This window comes from Poromitra crassiceps (assembly GCF_964638095.1).
Source record: "Poromitra crassiceps genome assembly, chromosome: 29".
In the NCBI taxonomy this organism is placed as follows: domain Eukaryota; kingdom Metazoa; phylum Chordata; class Actinopteri; order Beryciformes; family Melamphaidae; genus Poromitra; species Poromitra crassiceps.
Window position 1 is genome coordinate 7,715,290 of NC_139641.1, and position 18,946 is coordinate 7,734,235.

General features: G+C 44.2%; 1 protein-coding gene across 1 annotated transcript in view; it reads left to right on the plus strand.

Moving 5' to 3' along the window:
• Positions 1–18,946, plus strand: part of LOC310800031 (phosphoinositide 3-kinase regulatory subunit 4-like) — a gene marked incomplete at its 3' end in the record, with an annotated part of 46,230 nt that overhangs the window by 20,929 nt on the left and 6,355 nt on the right. The window contains exons 11-13 of the mRNA XM_083662626.1: positions 7,317–7,490; positions 9,563–9,708; positions 12,487–12,690. Of these exons, the coding sequence (XP_083518752.1) occupies positions 7,317–7,490; positions 9,563–9,708; positions 12,487–12,690 (524 nt within the window). The remainder of the gene's footprint in view (positions 1–7,316; positions 7,491–9,562; positions 9,709–12,486; positions 12,691–18,946) is intronic.

Genomic DNA, 18,946 nt, shown 5'->3' on the forward strand with positions numbered 1-18,946 from the left:
CTCTCCACAAGTCTTTCAACGCCTTTACCAGGACCGGGTGTCAGTTCCGGAATGATTTTTGATTTTCAATCTTGATTTTAACTAGGGGTGTGGGGAAAAAATCGATTCACCTAAGTATCGCGATTTTTAATGTCACGATTTTTTGAATCGATCTTTTATTCCAGAATCGATAATCGCAAAAAAAAAAAAAAAAAAATGGGTGCTTGCAGTCAGGCCACTCACTGAACAGCAGGCCAGGCGCCACCTACTGGTTTACTAGTGGTTTTATTACTTTATCAGTTAGTCTGAAGTAATAATTACACTTCAGGGTTAAAGGCTGTGCATCTCATTGTAAAATTGGACTTCAAACGGCCCAAATCTGGCTTCAAACGGCCCAAATTGGGCTTCAAACGGTCCAAATTTCACGCGCGTCGGCCCATATCGGCCTGGCCTGCTTGGTATCTAATGCCCGGCCTGAATTATGATCCCAGTCCGCCCCTGTTTTTAACTATATCGCCCAGCCCTACTCATGATATATACAGTCATGATATGTCCACTCAAACATGTGAGCAATTTGCTATGTTCTTCAATAACAAAATTACTGCAATCAGACAGAATATTAGTGCATCAAGGTCCACAACTACTCCCACCCTCCAGCTCTTCACAAACATTACATGTGCCATGTCCTTCTTTGACCCTGTTGACCTGAAAGGGCTGGAAAATACCGTTGGGCAGCTCAAGTGCTCCACCTGCTGCCTGGATCCTCTCCCTACCACATTTTTTAAATCTGTTTTTAACTGCTTAGCATCTGATATATTACAAATTGTTAACTACTCTCTTCAATCAGGTATATTTCCCTCTGCACTTAAAACAGCTGTCATCAAACCTCTCCTGAAAAAGAACAACCTCGATGCAACAGTTATCGCCAACTATAGGCCCATCTCCAACTTACCATTCCTCAGTAAAATACTCGAAAAAACAGTCTACTCTCAGCTCAATAACTATCTAACATCAAACAGCCTTCTTGACACGTATCAATCAGGTTTTCGGTCTCACCATAGCACAGAAACAGTACTTATCAAAGTGTTAAATGATCTGCATATCAACACAGACTCTAAGAAAATATCTGTTTTAGTTCTTCTGGATCTCAGTGCCGCTTTTGACACTGTTGACCACGATATTTTATTAGACAGGTTGGAAAAATGGGTAGGGCTATCTGGCCCAGTTCTAAACTGGATTAAAACCTATTTATATGACAGGCAATTTTTTGTGTCTGTTGGTGACTTCACCTCGGACAGAGTGGGCATTAAGTGCGGAGTACCCCAAGGCTCAATCCTTGGACCATTATTTTTTAATCTTTACATGCTCCCACTCTTACAGCTTATACAGAAACACAAAATAAATTATCATAACTATGCAGATGACTCTCAATTATATATATCACTATCCCCTGATGACCTACATCCCATACACTCCCTCACCCAGTGTATCAATGACATCAATTTATGGATGTCAGAAAACTTCTTACAACTAAACAAAGAAAAAACAGAAATACTCATCTTTGGTGCAAAAACTCAGAGACAAAAAATTGCAGCTCATCTCAGCTCTGTGTCTCTGGTGAGCAAATACGAAGCCAGAAATCTGGGCGTTATTTTAGACAGCGACCTAAATTTTAACAGCCATATTAATCAATTAACAAGATCAGCATTTTATCACTTAAAAAATATCTCAAAACTGAGAGGTTTTTTTATCTAAACCAGATTCTGAAAAGTTAGTTCATGCTTTTATAACAAGTAGACTAGATTACTGTAACGGGTCTGTTCACTGGCCTCCCAAACTCAGCTGTGAAGCGACTTCAGCTAATTCAAAATGCAGCTGCACGTGTCCTCACTGGGACCAAAAAATTTGAACATATTACACCCGTTCTCAAGTCTCTGCATTGGCTCCCTGTCAAAACCAGAATTGAGTTTAAAATCCTACTGCTTGTTTATAAAGCCTTGAATGACCTTGCACCTCAGTACATCAAAGACATGCTAATTACATACAATCCAGCAAGATCTCTCAGATCCTCAGACAGCGGCCTTTTAACCATCCCTCGTAGCAAATCTAAGGCAGGGGAGGCTGCCTTTTGCATTTATGCCCCAAAGAGATGGAATACCCTGCCTAAGAACCTGAGAGAGGCCCCCACACTGAATACCTTTAAAAGTAGGTTAAAAACCTTTCTTTTCACAACAATTTATGGTTAGATTATTGGTTTCTTGGTGTGTGTGTGTGTGTGTGTGTTTACATTTGTATTCTTCTGTATTTTTGCGATTTTTATATTGACATTGTTTTGTCTTTGTATGTGAAGCACATTGTGTTGCCTTGTGTATGAAATGTGCTATAGAAATAAAGTTTGACTTGACTTCTAGTGTATGATTAAACTTTTCCCATGTTCTAATCTAGTGTAAAAAAGCAAACAAACTGAAAAAAGAAAAGAAAAAAAGAAACAAAAATCGCAATAAATCGTAATATCGAATCGCAATAATCGTAGAATCGCAATACTTAAGAATCGCAATATAAATCGAATCGGCACCCAAGAATCGTGATAGTATCGAATCGGGAGATAAGTGAATCGCCACAGCCCTAATTTTAACCCTCAAGCAGTTTCTGGACAGTTTCTGGGCATCCCCAGAATGCCAATGATCTGCGTCGATGCATCGATTCAATGATCAACGAACAAATAGCATCGATGAACAGCACTGATACAAATCGCACATGACGCCATAAGAAATAAAGATTATTTCTATTATTTTATTTTGAAATTCCACACCACGTCCGTCACCATTTCTCCCCAAGCGCACCTCTTTCCACATACAAACAATGAAAGAGCCATGGCAGCAAGAAAAAGAGGGAGAGGATATTCACTCCTCTCTGATATAAATGAACACGTATCGTCTAATATCGATCGCAGCCCCCCTGAATCGAATCGCATTGAAATCGTCTCATGGCAGATTTAGTGGTATCGGCACCACCCCTAGTAGGGGCATGTGTGAAAAGTGACTGAACTGAAGGCATCTTGGTCAATACTGCACCAATTTCAAAGATTTCTGTTCATTACTTCGTTAATAAAAAAAATACAAAAATAGTAGGTTGAAAAATACCAAAATTCGACTGTGTACCATGTAAAATGTTTTAAATACGATTTTGCCAGGTCTTAAATTGTTTGGGTTATGAAGTTAACGTTACTTACTTTTATAGTTTATAAAGCTGCATTAAAATAACAATGCATAACAAATTTGAAGCCGTTGCACTAGATACATCGATTTTGAATCGTAATCGAATTAATTAGTTAGGACGATGTTAAAAAAATTAAAATTGTAAAATCGATTTACACTTTAACGAGGGTAATTACGTTACGGCGGGGCGGCGCTCTCTCATGTACGCGTGCTGCTACTTGTCCATTCTCCCCGCTGTAAAGTCTCTCTGGAGGCTGTGATACTGGCTACTAAAGACAGCAGCGCAATGGACTTATTTCACCACCTCCAAAAAGCACAGTGAGCACTGAGCGCAACGTGTTGCACTGCGGGCTGTAGCCTACAAGATAACGATGGCCACAACACACATGCGCGCACATGAACACAGACGTTATCACCGGACGATTAAATGTTGCCTTTATAGTTCACATAACAACAAAACAACACGTGAGGCCACCGAGTACTGATAGATTCTGCTTCTGCTGCTTCATGGCTGTAAGTTAGCAGCCTCAGCTGACTGAAATTCCCCCTAACTGCTATCGCAGTTCCCCGCATTCCTGTTGTGACTTTGTGTTATTCTAGTACAGATATAGCTCTGAGCACGGGTGGTCGCTTAGACACTGCGGAGGCACACGCTACAGGCAAGAGTCATCGAACCAAGAGTATCCCTCCCACAGAGCACCGAGTGCTCAATCAAATCCACCAGTGTCAAGTGACTGCAGATTAGCAAGCAACAGCCAGGGAAGTTAGGCATAGCAGCGGTAAGCTAAAACAGGAAGGTGGGTTGTTCTGCCTTCAGAGTAAAAGTAAATTGTCACTTAAGGGAAAAAAGAGCTCTGCAGAGCAACAAATGTTTAGAGAAGTATATAGTATGACAAAATCCAAAATCGAGTTTTGAGAGAAACAATCGTCAATTTTAGTTTTAGGCAAAATCGAACATCCCTACGCTGCACCTTGGGCAAGAAACCCCTGAAATGAGGAACCTTGGGTATAAAGGCACTAGAGTTGTACTGCAAAATGCACAAGTGTTCTGCTTTACTGCCCCACTAAAAGCACAGTTGGCAGTAGGGGTGTCACGGTACACAAAAGTCACGGTTCGGTACGTACCTCGGTTTTGGGGTCACGGTTCGGTACGAATACGGCACGGTACGAAAACGGGGAAAAAAGCAACAAATCCCAAATTCAGTTTTTTTCCCTTTGAATATGTCTGAATTTTGCTTTTTACGCTATTTTTACAATCAGAAATAGTGTCTAATATGTGGTAATGAATATATGTCCACTATTTAATAAGATCTAGGCAATCCACACAAAAAGGTTTTACTCTAGAGCAGTGATTTTTAAAGTGTGGGGTGCGCCTCCCTCTCAGATGTCTGTATTCCAGCTGTTTGACAGGGCAAAGGCATTTCCCCCTACTTTAAATCTTTATTGTACACAAGTTTGTAAACAGAGCGCATGTGTGGAGTAGCCTACCAACCCCTCTCCCCTGTTGTATTTGTTTTATGTAGCATTTGCTATTGATGCGTTTGATTTAAGCACTCATTTGGAATCCTATGTAAAAGCGGCCACTAGGCGGCAGTATTTCTTTAGTCAACGTCAAAATACCTACATGTTCAGTAGAAGAAGAATAAAACGGCAGAAGAAGAAAAACTTATAAACCCTGTTGAAAGATACCCCCACTGTCTGACAGACAACGGGGTGGGTTTCACTTTCCCAGTAAGTACGGGAAAGAACCCTGTCAGCGCCTTAACGTTATTGGATGTGAGTTTTGTTTAGCATAATATGATTACGTTCGGTCATCTAATGGATTATTGGAACATGACAAGGAGGCATCCCCTCTTCCTTGCTTGTCTGCATCCGCAGATGTCTGGTTGAGTCTGCTTGACCGCATCACTCATCCCACGCGATGTAAGTTGCTTGTTTACAAGTTAACAGCTTTGTCAGTGTTATGTAACGTTTAGCCGCAACGCGCAACTATAAAGGACTTTGTCGCGGCTACGTAACGTTACATTGGCAAGCTTACCTCGTTGGCTTGATGTTGACAGAATTTGCAAAACAGCTTATCGCCACAAAACGTCCCATTCTGTGAACGTGGATTTCTATGGCCCTTGTGTTGTTTTGGTGTGTCGTCTTCTGTGGCGTTTAATTCAATTCAATTCAATGCCGTTCAAACAGCTTTTAGGTGCTTCTGGATTTGACGTATTCGTCGTGTCGTTTCACGTACCGTGAAACGACGTACCGTGATGCCCGTACCGTAAACTCACGGGACGAATACATGTACCGTGACACCCCTAGTTGGCAGTAATCCTGTCTCCTCTGTGCTGGTGTTTGGTGTGGTTTGTGTGGCGCAGGCTAACATTAACATGAACTAACATCTTTCTTCCTGTTCTTCTTCTTCTAAAAAAAACCCTAATGTTAATTATTCCTTCTCTCAAACTACTTTCTACAAATGCTACTGTATTCCTTTAAAACAGCCTTAGCTGCGTTCACACCGACCTATTAAAGTTTTTCGCCGGCATCGAGTTTACATACAAAGTCAATGCAAACGAGCGATTGAGCGTATATTCGCCTGGGAGAAAAATCACTGGGCGTCCGAGCGACAGAGACAGAGCGATAGGGAGAAAATACGCTCGTCGTGCCAGATGAAATATCCCAACTCGAGCGAAATTACGCTGGCATCAGTCGCTCGCTGTTCAACGCTGATTGGCTGCCGTGTGAGAGTGAGTCTAGGATCACACTGGCTTGGAACAAACCGCTGGTTTATTGTGTGGCAACAAACCGCATTGACAGCTGATTGACAGGCTGACAGCTGACATGAAGTGAAGTCTGTACTACCGGTATAGAGCTCGCATTAGGAGCACGCCGATAGGCTTAGCTTGTAAACAACAACGGTGGCTCGTAGTGGACAAATATCATGACATTGCGTAACGTTATAGCCCCCAGATGTCCGTCAATTATTGTGCCTGTTGACGAGCGATTTAACACGTTCACTGCCATTGACGAGTTATCTCGGCTTACAGAATCCGACGGTTCACTGCCAAGGACGAGTTATCTCGGCTTAAATTTTTTTTTTTTTTTTTTGACGGTGGGACGTGGATCAACGCTCCCCACGTCTCCTATAAAAATATTGGAGTCAGCGAACGTGTACAACCCATTCCACGGACCCACTAAGTGGCGACAGTGCTCTCCACACTAGGAAACGCAGAGCCAAAACTGTAGGGTAACGCGCGAGGAAACCATTCTCTACTGTAAAATGGATTGGCGAAAACGCTTTCATCGCGCATTATCGCGCTGGGAGCTGGCGGTGGGGGATTCCAAAAATAGACTGGGTGGAAAACACTTTGAAACACGCAGCATAAAGCCTAGAATCGCACAAAGCTTCATCAAAGCTCTCAAACCCAAGAAACAAGTGAGCCCTATCCACACTCGCTGCCAGGGAGGGAGGCTGCTCAAACTCGCAGCAGCAGCAGCAGAACACTCGCTTGTGACAAACGCAGGCTGAAAGCCACCAGACACGCCCACGGAGGGAGGAGTTGGAAGCAGAGGGGGGTTTCCTGCTGTTATGGAGGAAATTACTGTTCAAAACTATTGTTTAGATGTCTGACGTCTTACTGATGCCAAAAATGAATGGTTAAAGTGACTGTTCTATCGAATTTCACAAAAAGCCGTTTATCTCAGAATAAATTTCCAGACGCTGAAACCATGCTGTATTCAACTGCTAATGCTTACATAACTACTAACTCTACAAACTAACTCTTTTAGACAGAGAAAGCACACATTCTATTAGTTCTTTTGAGATATTGTGTGTTCACAAAATCTTAGCAGAAAAGAATCCTCGGGTCTTGAAAGATGAGCCAGAATCCTCAAAAAAACCCTCTGGCAGAACCTACCTACAGTAAAAAAAAAAGGCTGGCAGTGAATGTGTTAAACACAGCGACAGAGCGATTCCAAAGGGTTGAATCGAGCGACAGAGAGAAAAATAAATATCTCGGTGTGAACACAGCTTTAGCTGTCATAGACTGTGTTGCACAGTTGATTTCACTACTGTTGAGAAAATGTGCTAAAATGTGCTAAATGACTGTAATGTAATGTAATGTAATGCAGGTGTGGCGGCCTACGTAGGCTGGCAGAGCTCGTCCATCCTGAAGCCTCTGCTGCAGCAGGGCCTGAGTGACGCAGAGGAGTTTGTCATCTACAAAGCTCTGAACGCTCTCACCTGCATGTGCCAGCTGGGTCTCCTGCAGAAACCACACATCTACGAGTTCCTCCAAGACATTGGTAAGTAGGGCTGTTTCAAAGTGAACAACATCACCCTAATGCTGGAATCCATGAAGTCAGCGAGTATACGTGGTAAACTAGTAAACTTGTTAAAATAGTCAACTTGCTGTTACCTGCCTGTTGTCATAGAGTACCAACGTCACAAACCATTATTATTATTATTTGAACCACTAGACATTTTTCTGTAGACATTTCGCAAAATGCTTCTAAAAATAGTTTACTTCAAACAAAGTGATTCAGCTATATTTAGAATCGGGAGAGACCATATAACATTTCACTTGGACCATCAACAACAACAAACATGGGGGGGTACGGTGGTGCAGTGGTAAGCGCTGTCGCCTCACAAGCTCGAAGGTCCTGGGTTCGATTCCCACCTGGGACGCTGTGAGCGCTGAAGGAATGCGTGCCCGTCCGCATGTCCTCGAGTGCCCACCGCCCGGGTGGGGTCGTCAAAAGCGGCCTTTCTGTGTGGAGTTTGCATGTTCTCCCCGTGCCTCCCGGGGATTTCCTTCATATAGGAACCCCCTTCACCAAAAACATGCAATATCCTGGTGGCTAATGTGGTTCCTCCTCTGGTCGTTAAGTTCGCCTGTTCAGAGGGAGGGGAACTGGTTGGAATAGCGTGAACCTCCCACGTGCTATGTCCTACCGGTGAAGCTTCCCCTGTCAGGTGAAAAGAAGCGGCTGGCTAACTGCCCATGTCTCGGAGGAAGCATGGAGCCAGTTTTCGGCTCTCCCCAGATCGGCAGAGGGTGGAGTAGCAACCAGGATAAATAAATTAAATTAGCACTAATGGGGGATAAAAATGGGATAAAAAATCGGGGGGGGGGGGGGGGGGGATATTATAAAAACAACAACAACAAACATCATATTTATTGATTTATTCTCTCGAGTGAAATGTTATATGGTCTCTCCTGATTCTAAATGTAGCCGCATCGCTTGGTTTGACAAAATAAAACTGTTTTTGTAAGCATTTTCCCAAATGTCTATGGAAAAATGGATGGAAAATCCCCTAGGTTCATATCACTGAGCTACAGTCAATGGTTCATATGCCTAACCCAGAAGAGGGGTGTGACAGGTTCATATGCCTAACCCAGAAGAGGGGTGTGACAGGTTCATATGCCTAACCCAGAAGAGGGGTGTGACAGGTTCATATGCCTAACCCAGAAGAGGGGTGTGACAGGTTCATATGCCTAACCCAGAAGAGGGGTGTGACAGGTTCATATGCCTAACCCAGAAGAGGGGTGTGACAGGTTCATATGCCTAACCCAGAAGAGGGGTGTGACAGGTTCATATGCCTAACCCAGAAGAGGGGTGTGACAGGTTCATATGCCTAACCCAGAAGAGGGGTGTGACAGGTTCATATGCCTAACCCAGAAGAGGGGTGTGACAGGTTCATATGCCTAACCCAGAAGAGGGGTGTGACAGGTTCATATGCCTAACCCAGAAGAGGGGCGTGACATTGGCCCTCTATTGTGGGACATGAGACCTTCAGCAACAGAAAGATCTGTCTAAGTGAGACTGGTAACGGTGACATTTCTCAGTAGGTACTGTTAGCTTAGCTGCTAGCATTTATGCTACTTTGCTAGGTTTGTCCTTTGTAGACCTCCTTGTTTTGGAAATGTAAGGAGTAGAAAGTACAGATACTTGTGTTAAAATGTAGGCAATAGAAGTAAAAAGTAGTCAGAAAAATAAATACTCCATAAAGTACAGATACCAGAAAAATCTACTTAAGTACAGTGACGAAGTATTTGTACTTTGTTACTTCCCATCTCTGGCATTAGTCACAAATGTGTTCTGCTTTCTGTTGCCTTCTAGTGGTCAGATCTACCAGTTATGCCACCAGCCGCCCCAGATATATTGTCATTTTTCATTTGGAATTCAGCTTAGTTTATTCAAAAGTTATTTTCAGATTTTATGTTTCAGAAAATTTGAAGCCAACATCACCTCAGTGGTTGAGGCAGTGAGCAGTATGTCAGACGTGTTTTCTCTCTAACATTGTTAAAGGGACCATCCTAACGTTATCCTTAATTGACTGGCTTGTTTGATTTGTCCCCTGCGGCTTGCCGTAGCTCCGTTCCTGTGCCACCCTAACCTGTGGATCCGGTACGGGGCGGTGGGCTTCATCACAGTGGTCGCTCAGCACCTCAACGTGGCCGACGTCTACTGCAAGCTGATGCCCCACCTTAACCCCTTCATCACCCAGCCCATCATCCAGGTAAACTGATGCCCCACCTTAACCCCTTCATCACCCAGCCCATCATCCAGGTACACTGATGCCCCACCTTAACCCCTTCATCACCCAGCCCATCATCCAGGTACACTGATGCCCCACCTTAACCCCTTCATCACCCAGCCCATCATCCAGGTACACTGATGCCCCACCTTAACCCCTTCATTACCCAGCCCATCATCCAGGTAAACTGATGCCCCACCTTAACCCCTTCATTACCCAGCCCATCATCCAGGTACACTGATGCCCCACCTTAACCCCTTCATCACCCAGCCCATCATCCAGGTAAACTGATGCCCCACCTTAACCCCTTCATTACCCAGCCCATCATCCAGGTACACTGATGCCCCACCTTAACCCCTTCATCACCCAGCCCATCATCCAGGTAAACTGATGCCCCACCTTAACCCCTTCATTACCCAGCCCATCATCCAGGTACACTCATGCCCCACCTTAACCCCTTATCACCCAGCCCATCATCCAGGTAAACTGATGCCCCACCTTAACCCCTTCATCACCCAGCCCATCATCCAGGTAAACTGATGCCCCACCTTAACCCCTTCATTACCCAGCCCATCATCCAGGTACACTGATGCCCCACCTTAACCCCTTCATCACCCAGCCCATCATCCAGGTAAACTGATGCCCCACCTTAACCCCTTCATTACCCAGCCCATCATCCAGGTACACTCATGCCCCACCTTAACCCCTTATCACCCAGCCCATCATCCAGGTAAACTGATGCCCCATCTTAACCCCTTCATCACCCAGCCCATCATCCAGGTAAACTGATGCCCCACCTTAACCCCTTCATCACCCAGCCCATCATCCAGGTAAACTGATGCCCCACCTTAACCCCTTCATCACCCAGCCCATCATCCAGGTAAACTGATGCCCCACCTTAACCCCTTCATCACCCAGCCCATCATCCAGGTAAACTGATGCCCCACCTTAACCCCTTCATCACCCAGCCCATCATCCAGGTAAACTGATGCCCCATCTTAACCCCTTCATCACCCAGCCCATCATCCAGGTAAACTGATGCCCCACCTTAACCTCTTCATCACCCAGCCCATCATCCAGGTAAACTGATGCCCCACCTTAACCCCTTCATCACCCAGCCCATCATCCAGGTAAACTGATGCAACCCCTTCATCACCCAGCCCATCATCCAGGTAAACTGATGCCCCATCTTAAAAGGAGGCTTTCCCCATTTTCAAGCCCACTTTGTATCATCATAATCTTGGTAATATAAGCAGATGGAAAGCAGTGCTTACCTTCTCTATACGTTCTCCACATGGAGAAATATCCATTTGTCTGCCGGGGTCGGGGCTGGGGTCCTTGTTTTTGTTTTGGTCCGAGTCAAGTGTTCTATGGTCATTTTGTGATTCATCTCGTAGCTGAATTGCTTGGTTTGTATAAGTAGTTTGTGACCTTGCTATATAGACCTGGCCCCTATTAGTCGATGAGAAGAGTCTTAATCATCCAAGTTTTCATTAGTCAGTTAGTCGCAGGAAGAAAAAAACCCTGACTCAAACTCCATTCTGGAGCTGTGCCTAATCGTTGAAAAGTTCTTAGACCAGGGTTGCCAACCTTGGGTACCTAGCTGGACCAAGCAAGAAAACTCTGTGTCCTTGCCCACGTGTGTGCAGCATATCTTGACAGCCATTCGTCCAATCTACTTCACATTTCGTGGGTTTCTTGCTGGGGAATCAAGGACGTGCGACGACTAATGGCCCATTTCCACCGCTGGTATCAGCGCGGCCCCGCCCAGCTCGTCTCGCTTTTTTGTCTCATTCCACCGATCAAAAACGTGGACAGGCCGGGTTGAGTCGGGGTTGAGTCGTGCTGCTTTTGGTCCCTGCTCTGTTGAGGTTCCAGGGCTGTGGACCCGGTACCATACTGTGACGTGAAAACACTGCAGACGACTGATTGGTCAGGCAGAATCGTGTTTACTGTATCTACTGACTGTCAATGCTGGATACCAGTTTAGTTAGCTTACCTTCTCTTCTGTTAATGTTATTTCCATCAGTCTTTTGTGTTGCTGCCTTCGGCTCTGGTGAAATAAAATCTATCTCCTTGCTCAGCTTTAACATGACGGTGGTTTTAAATTATTTTGAGAGACAAAAAGTCCGCTCCTCTGGAAGCCCTTTGTAGTTGTGTGTAACGTCGGCTCCGCTAGGCCGCAGGCGGGGGTTTAGTGAAGCTGCGGTCTTGCCTGGTGAGTTGCCGCCGGGGTAGAGGCTTCCCTTCTCCCTGTAGCGCCTCTCCCGTCCCCCGCGCAGCGCATGCATGTGAGTTTGAGTAACAACAAAGTGATATCCATTCTCCTGGCCAATTGTCACATTTGCCCATGTACACTGTAGGTCATATAGAGGCACCAGTATTTCATAAACAGTTTAAAACTTCTGTGTATGGATTTAATTTTAACGCTATAGCCTACTTCGGCTATGGGCGGAGGGCAGATATGCGGTCGCTATGACGACCAGGTGTGGGCGGAGGCGAGTAAACTTCCTATGGAAACAGAGTCTATATCAAGTAGAGACGAGTAAGACCAGGTCGAGTAGAGCTGTACTGTGCTGTTATATGTGGTGGAAATGAGCCATAATTGAGTAATCGCTTGAACTAACGACTATTAGTTGACTAAGAAAGTCTTTGGTGGCCCTACTGCTATAGTAGTCTGCCGACGACCGGCTATATAGTGGATATATGGGTGTAGTTTGCTCAGCAGACAGACAGTGTGTGTTGCTGTGTGTCTCTCAGATCGATAAGGAGCTGGTGCTTCTGAGCGTGCTGAAGGAGCCGGTGAGTCGCTCCATCTTTGACTACGCCCTGCGCTCCAAAGACATCGCCAGCCTCTTCCGCCACCTGCTGCTCAGGCAGAAGAAACGCACCGGAGCCATTCCAGAGTGCCCCATCCCCGAAGACCCAGCCATCGCCCAGCTGCTCAAGAAGCTGCTGTCCCAGGTCAGACTGGCACATTAATACCCCATATATGCTGTTCACTGACAGTGACTGCGTTTACATGGACTTGAGTATCCCGGTTATGAGGCTTATCCTGGTTTTGATCATATTGGGGATATGGCGTTTACATGGAAGAGAGAGAAAGCAGGTTATTCATATCCCTGTATACATGATCAGTACTAGTATCCCGGTTACTGATCACTGCATGCTATTTGTGCAGGCGCCTGTGATTGTTACAATACAAACCAGGGTCATTATTATTATTATTTTTTTTTTTTTTTTGCTTATATTGGGTGTGTGTGACGTGACGTCATTCACCTTTTTTGGGCCAAGACGTGGGATTCCCTTGGATTCCGTCTTCATGGTGGTCTGTCCCCGTTTGTGCGCACCTTCGTCCTGTAGTCTGTAATAGGGCAGCATTTCGATGCTTTCTCCTATCTAAGCTGCCAAGCATTTCATTCATTCATCACCGAAAGACAAAACTCTGCAAAACTCCTCATCGCTCCAGAAGTGAGACTTGGCTGAAGCCGCGCCTGCGCAGGTAGCTCTGCTGCGGTCAGAAAGCAGGATATAAGGTACTGTATACATGCAGCGGTATCCCGGGTTCTTTCGGAGTACTTCAGCTAGCATAACCGGCTTTCTCAAAACCGGGATAAGGGCTTATCCAGGTTTCTGAAACCGGGATATGATGTTTACATGCGCAAACACAAAAACGGGACCGACAAAACCCCGACAGTAACCGGGATACTCAAGTCCATGTAAACGCATTCAGTGAGAAGTCAAGTCCAGACAAGGGTCAAGCAGGATAGTTTGATACATTCTAGTAATTGGTCAATTCTGACTAGTATTAGATTAGATTAGAATCCTATCCTAGAATAAGAATGTGAAGTGTCCGTCTGTGTGAGCATCATTTTGTTCGGACACAGCTATGCCATTTTACAAACGATCGGGCTGAATCGTTCAGCGAGTGTAAAGAGCACCTGTGTGACCTAAACGAGTCTAATTAGGTCATTAGGGCTGATTCATTGCCTTACCTAATGATTGCCCCTAATTACCTAATGATGTGATGTCACTCGAGCAATGATGGCATCATCTGTTGACATCATCACTGATGACATCATCATTGACGGGGGGGGGGGGGGATGGCTCCAACTCCCAAGGGTCCACTAGTAGAATAGAAAACGATGAACGCCAACATTTTGGGAGATTGGCCTATTTGCCATATTCCCGATAGTATGATGAGAAGATGCATGCCCTCCTCGTTTCTGTGCGTGCAGTGGAAAGTAGCAACACGCCCCTCCTTCTAGTTAGCTTAGCACATTGACTGGTCGTCTAGGCCAGTGGTTCTCAAATGGGGGTCCGCGAAAAGTTTTCAAGTAATTTTTTTTTTTTTTTTTTTAATAATTAAAAAATAAAATGCTACATGTTACTTATTCCTTCTCAAACTACTTCCTACATGGTGCTAGTCTAGTCTATCAAAATATCTTGGCTGTCATTGATTGTGTTGCATAGTGGTTTTCTGTACTGTTGACAAATTGTGATATTGTAAGTCGCTTTGGATAAAACAAAAGTGTCTGCTAAATGCTTAAATGTAAATGTAATGTAATAAAAAAAAAAAAAAAAAATTTTTTGCAAAATCTTCATAGTTCAACGAAAATAGTTTATGCTTTAAATCTAAAATGGTTCATGGATTACATTCTAATAACAAACCTATCAAATTAAAAGTCAAGCACGTTACCGTGGAAACAATTAAGCTTAGCCCAAATAAAAATAAAAAATAAAAAATCACAAATCAGAATGAGGGGGTCCCCGGTATATTTTCTATCTTCTAAGGGCTCCTTGGCTGAAAAACATTTGAGAACCTCTGCTCTAGGCTAGCCTACCTCCGTTAAGTCACCAAATACACATTAAAACAGCGCCAAAACGCTCTCCTCTATAGAGACACTACATGAAATAGGCCACGCCCATCACGGGGGAAAAGCTCTGTTCATTTCCACACACCAGCGTCATTTTCCTTGAATTAAACATAGCTAAAAGCTGTTGTGTGGTGGGGCTGCGCAGACAACAAATGTAAAAAATCACCAGTTAAAGTTTTGTTGTACTCCTGAGCAAAAGAAGGAAGCCATTGAGAATTGGCGAGATGAAAAATGTGGATCTAGCTGTCAAGGAAGTAAGTTGGAGTGTTCATCTTCCGTATATACGATCTTTTTGTGCAACACGCAACCATGCACGCGACATAGGAGAACGCCAGGATTGGAGGGGGGGTTTCTGTTTTCCCCCCGTCTTGGGCGTGGCTTCTGAATGATGACGCGTTACGCAGTGTCTCTATCTAATCAATTAATCGAAAAAATAATCGACAGATGAATCGACAATGAAAATGCCCTGGTCAATGGTAATGAACACAGGTAATGAACACACACTAGGGCTGCCCCCTCCTGGTCGATTGATAGGTCGACGTGCTCTTGGTTCGACGAGATTCACGTTGGTTGAACAATCGCAGGTGTGAATAATTTCATAGGGGACATTCAATAGTAGTAGTAGTAGAACACTTTAATGTCCTCCAATCAGGCAATTTGTTGTACAGCACAGTACATGAGGACACAGACACAGTAAAATGACATACACGACTCATAAAAATCATCTGTAGTGGTCAAAAGTATGCAATAATACTGTGCATTAAAGTGCACGTGTTAGCAGCCCAGCATATTTAAAGTGCGTATCTATGATATTGCATACTGCCCATTGCTGATGACCAGCTAAGTTCTCAATCTCATAATCATCGTTCTCAATCTCATAATCATAATTAAACAACAATAACCGTATCCAGATATCCTCCTCATGTGAACTTCTGATTCAAGTTACAGTCAGAATCAGAATCAGAATCAGAAAGACTTTCATGATCCCCGGGGGGAAATTGGGACAAGTTACAGCTGCTCGCACTCAGGCATGAAATATCCACATAACACAACATAGCATAACACAGTATCACACAGTATCTCCCTAAACGTAAAAACAGTCAATACAATAAAATAAAATGCAGTAAAATGCAATTGAGTAAAATAAAATAAAGTAGAATGTACAGTACGTGTCAAATTGCAGTTGGAATTATATTAAATCAACTTGCACATTACATGTGGCGTAGCTAAGGCACAGCTAACCTATCGGCTGACTCAGTCAAAGATAAGCTTCAGCCTTCAGCTTGCCAGCCATCTGTAGTGAGCGGTAATGTCTACTGATGTATTAAACCAGTGAGTGGCAGAGACAGGCTACATCCCTCTCTATAAATCCAGACTGACGCTGTTACAGATCCAAACGGAAACCAAGCCAGGTGCAGAGTGCCACAAGGCTCAGCAGGGGGCGCCACCTCCCCACTGCCTCATAGTAAAGGCTTTGCTGCTGCTGCTGCAGCTCTCTGAAAAGCATTGAATCCTATCTGTAGCTGCCACCAAACAAACGCAGCTCCTTGAAAGTTTGTGAATTTTGAGGGAAACTTAAATAAAAGGCCTTGAAAGTTTTTATACATAGATATAAATAGACATGGGCCATTGAAAGTAGGGGTGTCAAAAATAATCTATTATAAGATGCATCGCGATGCGGACGTGCACGATTCTGCATCGATTCACAAATGTCAAAAATCGAGTATTTAAAAAAAAACAAAAAAAAAACAAAAAAAATAATAATAATCAAATAAAATATAATGGAAGTACATGCAGTTGTCTATTTTAATTATGGATCATAATACAATGCAATTCCAAATGCACTTTTATTTTAAAAGTAGCCACACAGTGAGAAAAAAGAAAGTGAGAAAAAATAAATCATGTATTGCGGAAAAAAAGTGATGCATCGATTTAAGATGCATCGAGATGCATCGATAATCGTAATCGAATTGAATCGTAGCCCTCTGAATCGTAATCGAATCGAATCGTGAGGCCAGTGAAGATTCACTGTGTGTGTTCGCGCGCACAGACACACACACACAGACACACGCGCGCGCACACACACACACAGACACACACACACAGACACACACACACACACACACACACACACACACACACACAGACAGACACACGCGCACACACACACACACACACACACACACACACACACACACGCACACACACACAGCCTCCTCAGTCATGTAGTTAGTAAGCTGCTCTGCACGCCCTCAGTCTGTCTCTCCTGGATCCAATCAGCTGACTGTACTGGAAATAGCCCCCAGCCCCGCCCCCTCTACCAGTGAAATAGCGTCATAGCGTTCCCATATCCCCACACAGTGTGCCAGAGCATTTTGTTTTGCCATTCACAGCTACAATGTATCCACATGGCCAGAGGAAAGGAGCTGGAGGAGTGGCTTATGTTGCATGGTGTCACAGCTACAATGTATCCACATGGCCAGATGAAAGGAGCTGGAGGAGTGGCTTATGTTGCATGGTGTCACAGCTACAATGTATCCACATGGCCAGATGAAAGGAGCTGGAGGAGTGGCTTATGTTGCATGGTGTCACAGCTACAATGTATCCACATGGCCAGATGAAAGGAGCTGGAGGAGTGGCTTATGTTGCATGGTGTCACAGCTACAATGTATCCACATGGCCAGATGAAAGGAGCTGGAGGAGTGGCTTATGTTGCATGGTGTCACAGCTACAATGTATCCACATGGCCAGATGAAAGGAGCTGGAGGAGTGGCTTATGTTGCATGGTGTCACAGCTACAATGTATCCACATGGCCAGATGAAAGGAGCTGGAGGAGTGGCTTATGTTGCATGGTGTCACAGCTACAATGTATCCACATGGCCAGATGAAAGGAGCTGGAGGAGTGGCTTATGTTGCATGGTGTCACAGCTACAATGTATCCACATGGCCAGATGAAAGGAGCTGGAGGAGTGGCTTATGTTGCATGGTGTCACAGCTACAATGTATCCACATGGCCAGATGAAAGGAGCTGGAGGAGTGGCTTATGTTGCATGGTGTCACAGCTACAATGTATCCACATGGCCAGATGAAAGGAGCTGGAGGAGTGGCTTATGTTGCATGGTGTCACAGCTACAATGTATCCACATGGCCAGATGAACGGAGCTGGAGGAGTGGCTTATGTTGCATGGTGTCACAGCTACAATGTATCCACATGGCCAGATGAAAGGAGCTGGAGGAGTGGCTTATGTTGCATGGTGTCACAGCTACAATGTATCCACATGGCCAGATGAAAGGAGCTGGAGGAGTGGCTTATGTTGCATGGTGTCACAGCTACAATGTATCCACATGGCCAGAGGAAAGGAGCTGGAGGAGTGGCTTATGTTGCATGGTGTCACAGCTACAATGTATCCACATGGCCAGATGAAAGGAGCTGGAGGAGTGGCTTATGTTGCATGGTGTCACAGCTACAATGTATCCACATGGCCAGAGCAAAGGAGCTGGAGGAGTGGCTTATGTTGCATGGTGTCGGAGTAGTCGCAAAAATGACATCCTGACTGGGAAAATTCACGTGAATAGATGCTCAAGTTGTAACAATAACTTCTAGACGAAAGTAGATGCTTTCGTTGATTGTAAGAATTTTCTCCCCCCTCACATGTAATTTGTAATATGGTATTACCGTTAGTTGCGGTCCATCTAGAGCAGGGGTGCCCAAACTCTTTCCCATGAAGGACCAAAACTCAATCTGGGTGGAGAGCCGAGGGCCAAAAATAAACGTTGTGGAATTATATAGAATTTTATAGAAAATTAACATTCTAAATCTAAAATAACATTTCAATATAATAATCTACTTTTTATCTGTTTGGTAATTGTAATAATTTGCAATTGGTTATATATATTTAAAAAAACATCTGCATTTGTGGGGAGCTTAAACATTTAATCAGTGAACACCCAGTTAAAAACAGTTGTATTTTCCACCTTTGTAATCAAGAGAGAAATTTGACTTAATTCACAACTTGAAAAATCCTCAAGGTACTTTGAAAATCAGCTTTATTGTCCATCTTTTGTAAACAATTTGCCATGACAATTTGCAGGGATGCAATCTCAGGAGTGAACACAGTATCCGCAGCCACATTCAGACACTGTTTCACAAAGTCACCACATGAAAAAGCTCGTCCACCCTTTGCAATCAGTGCAGATATCTGATAACTTGCCCGAGTTGCATTCTGGATAAAAAATCAAAAAAAAAAAAAAAAAAAAAAATCCAAATCCGTGCCGGGCCAAAACAAACAGAGCGGGCCCGCGGGCCCCAAATTGGTCAGCACTGATGTAGAGTGGCCTAGAT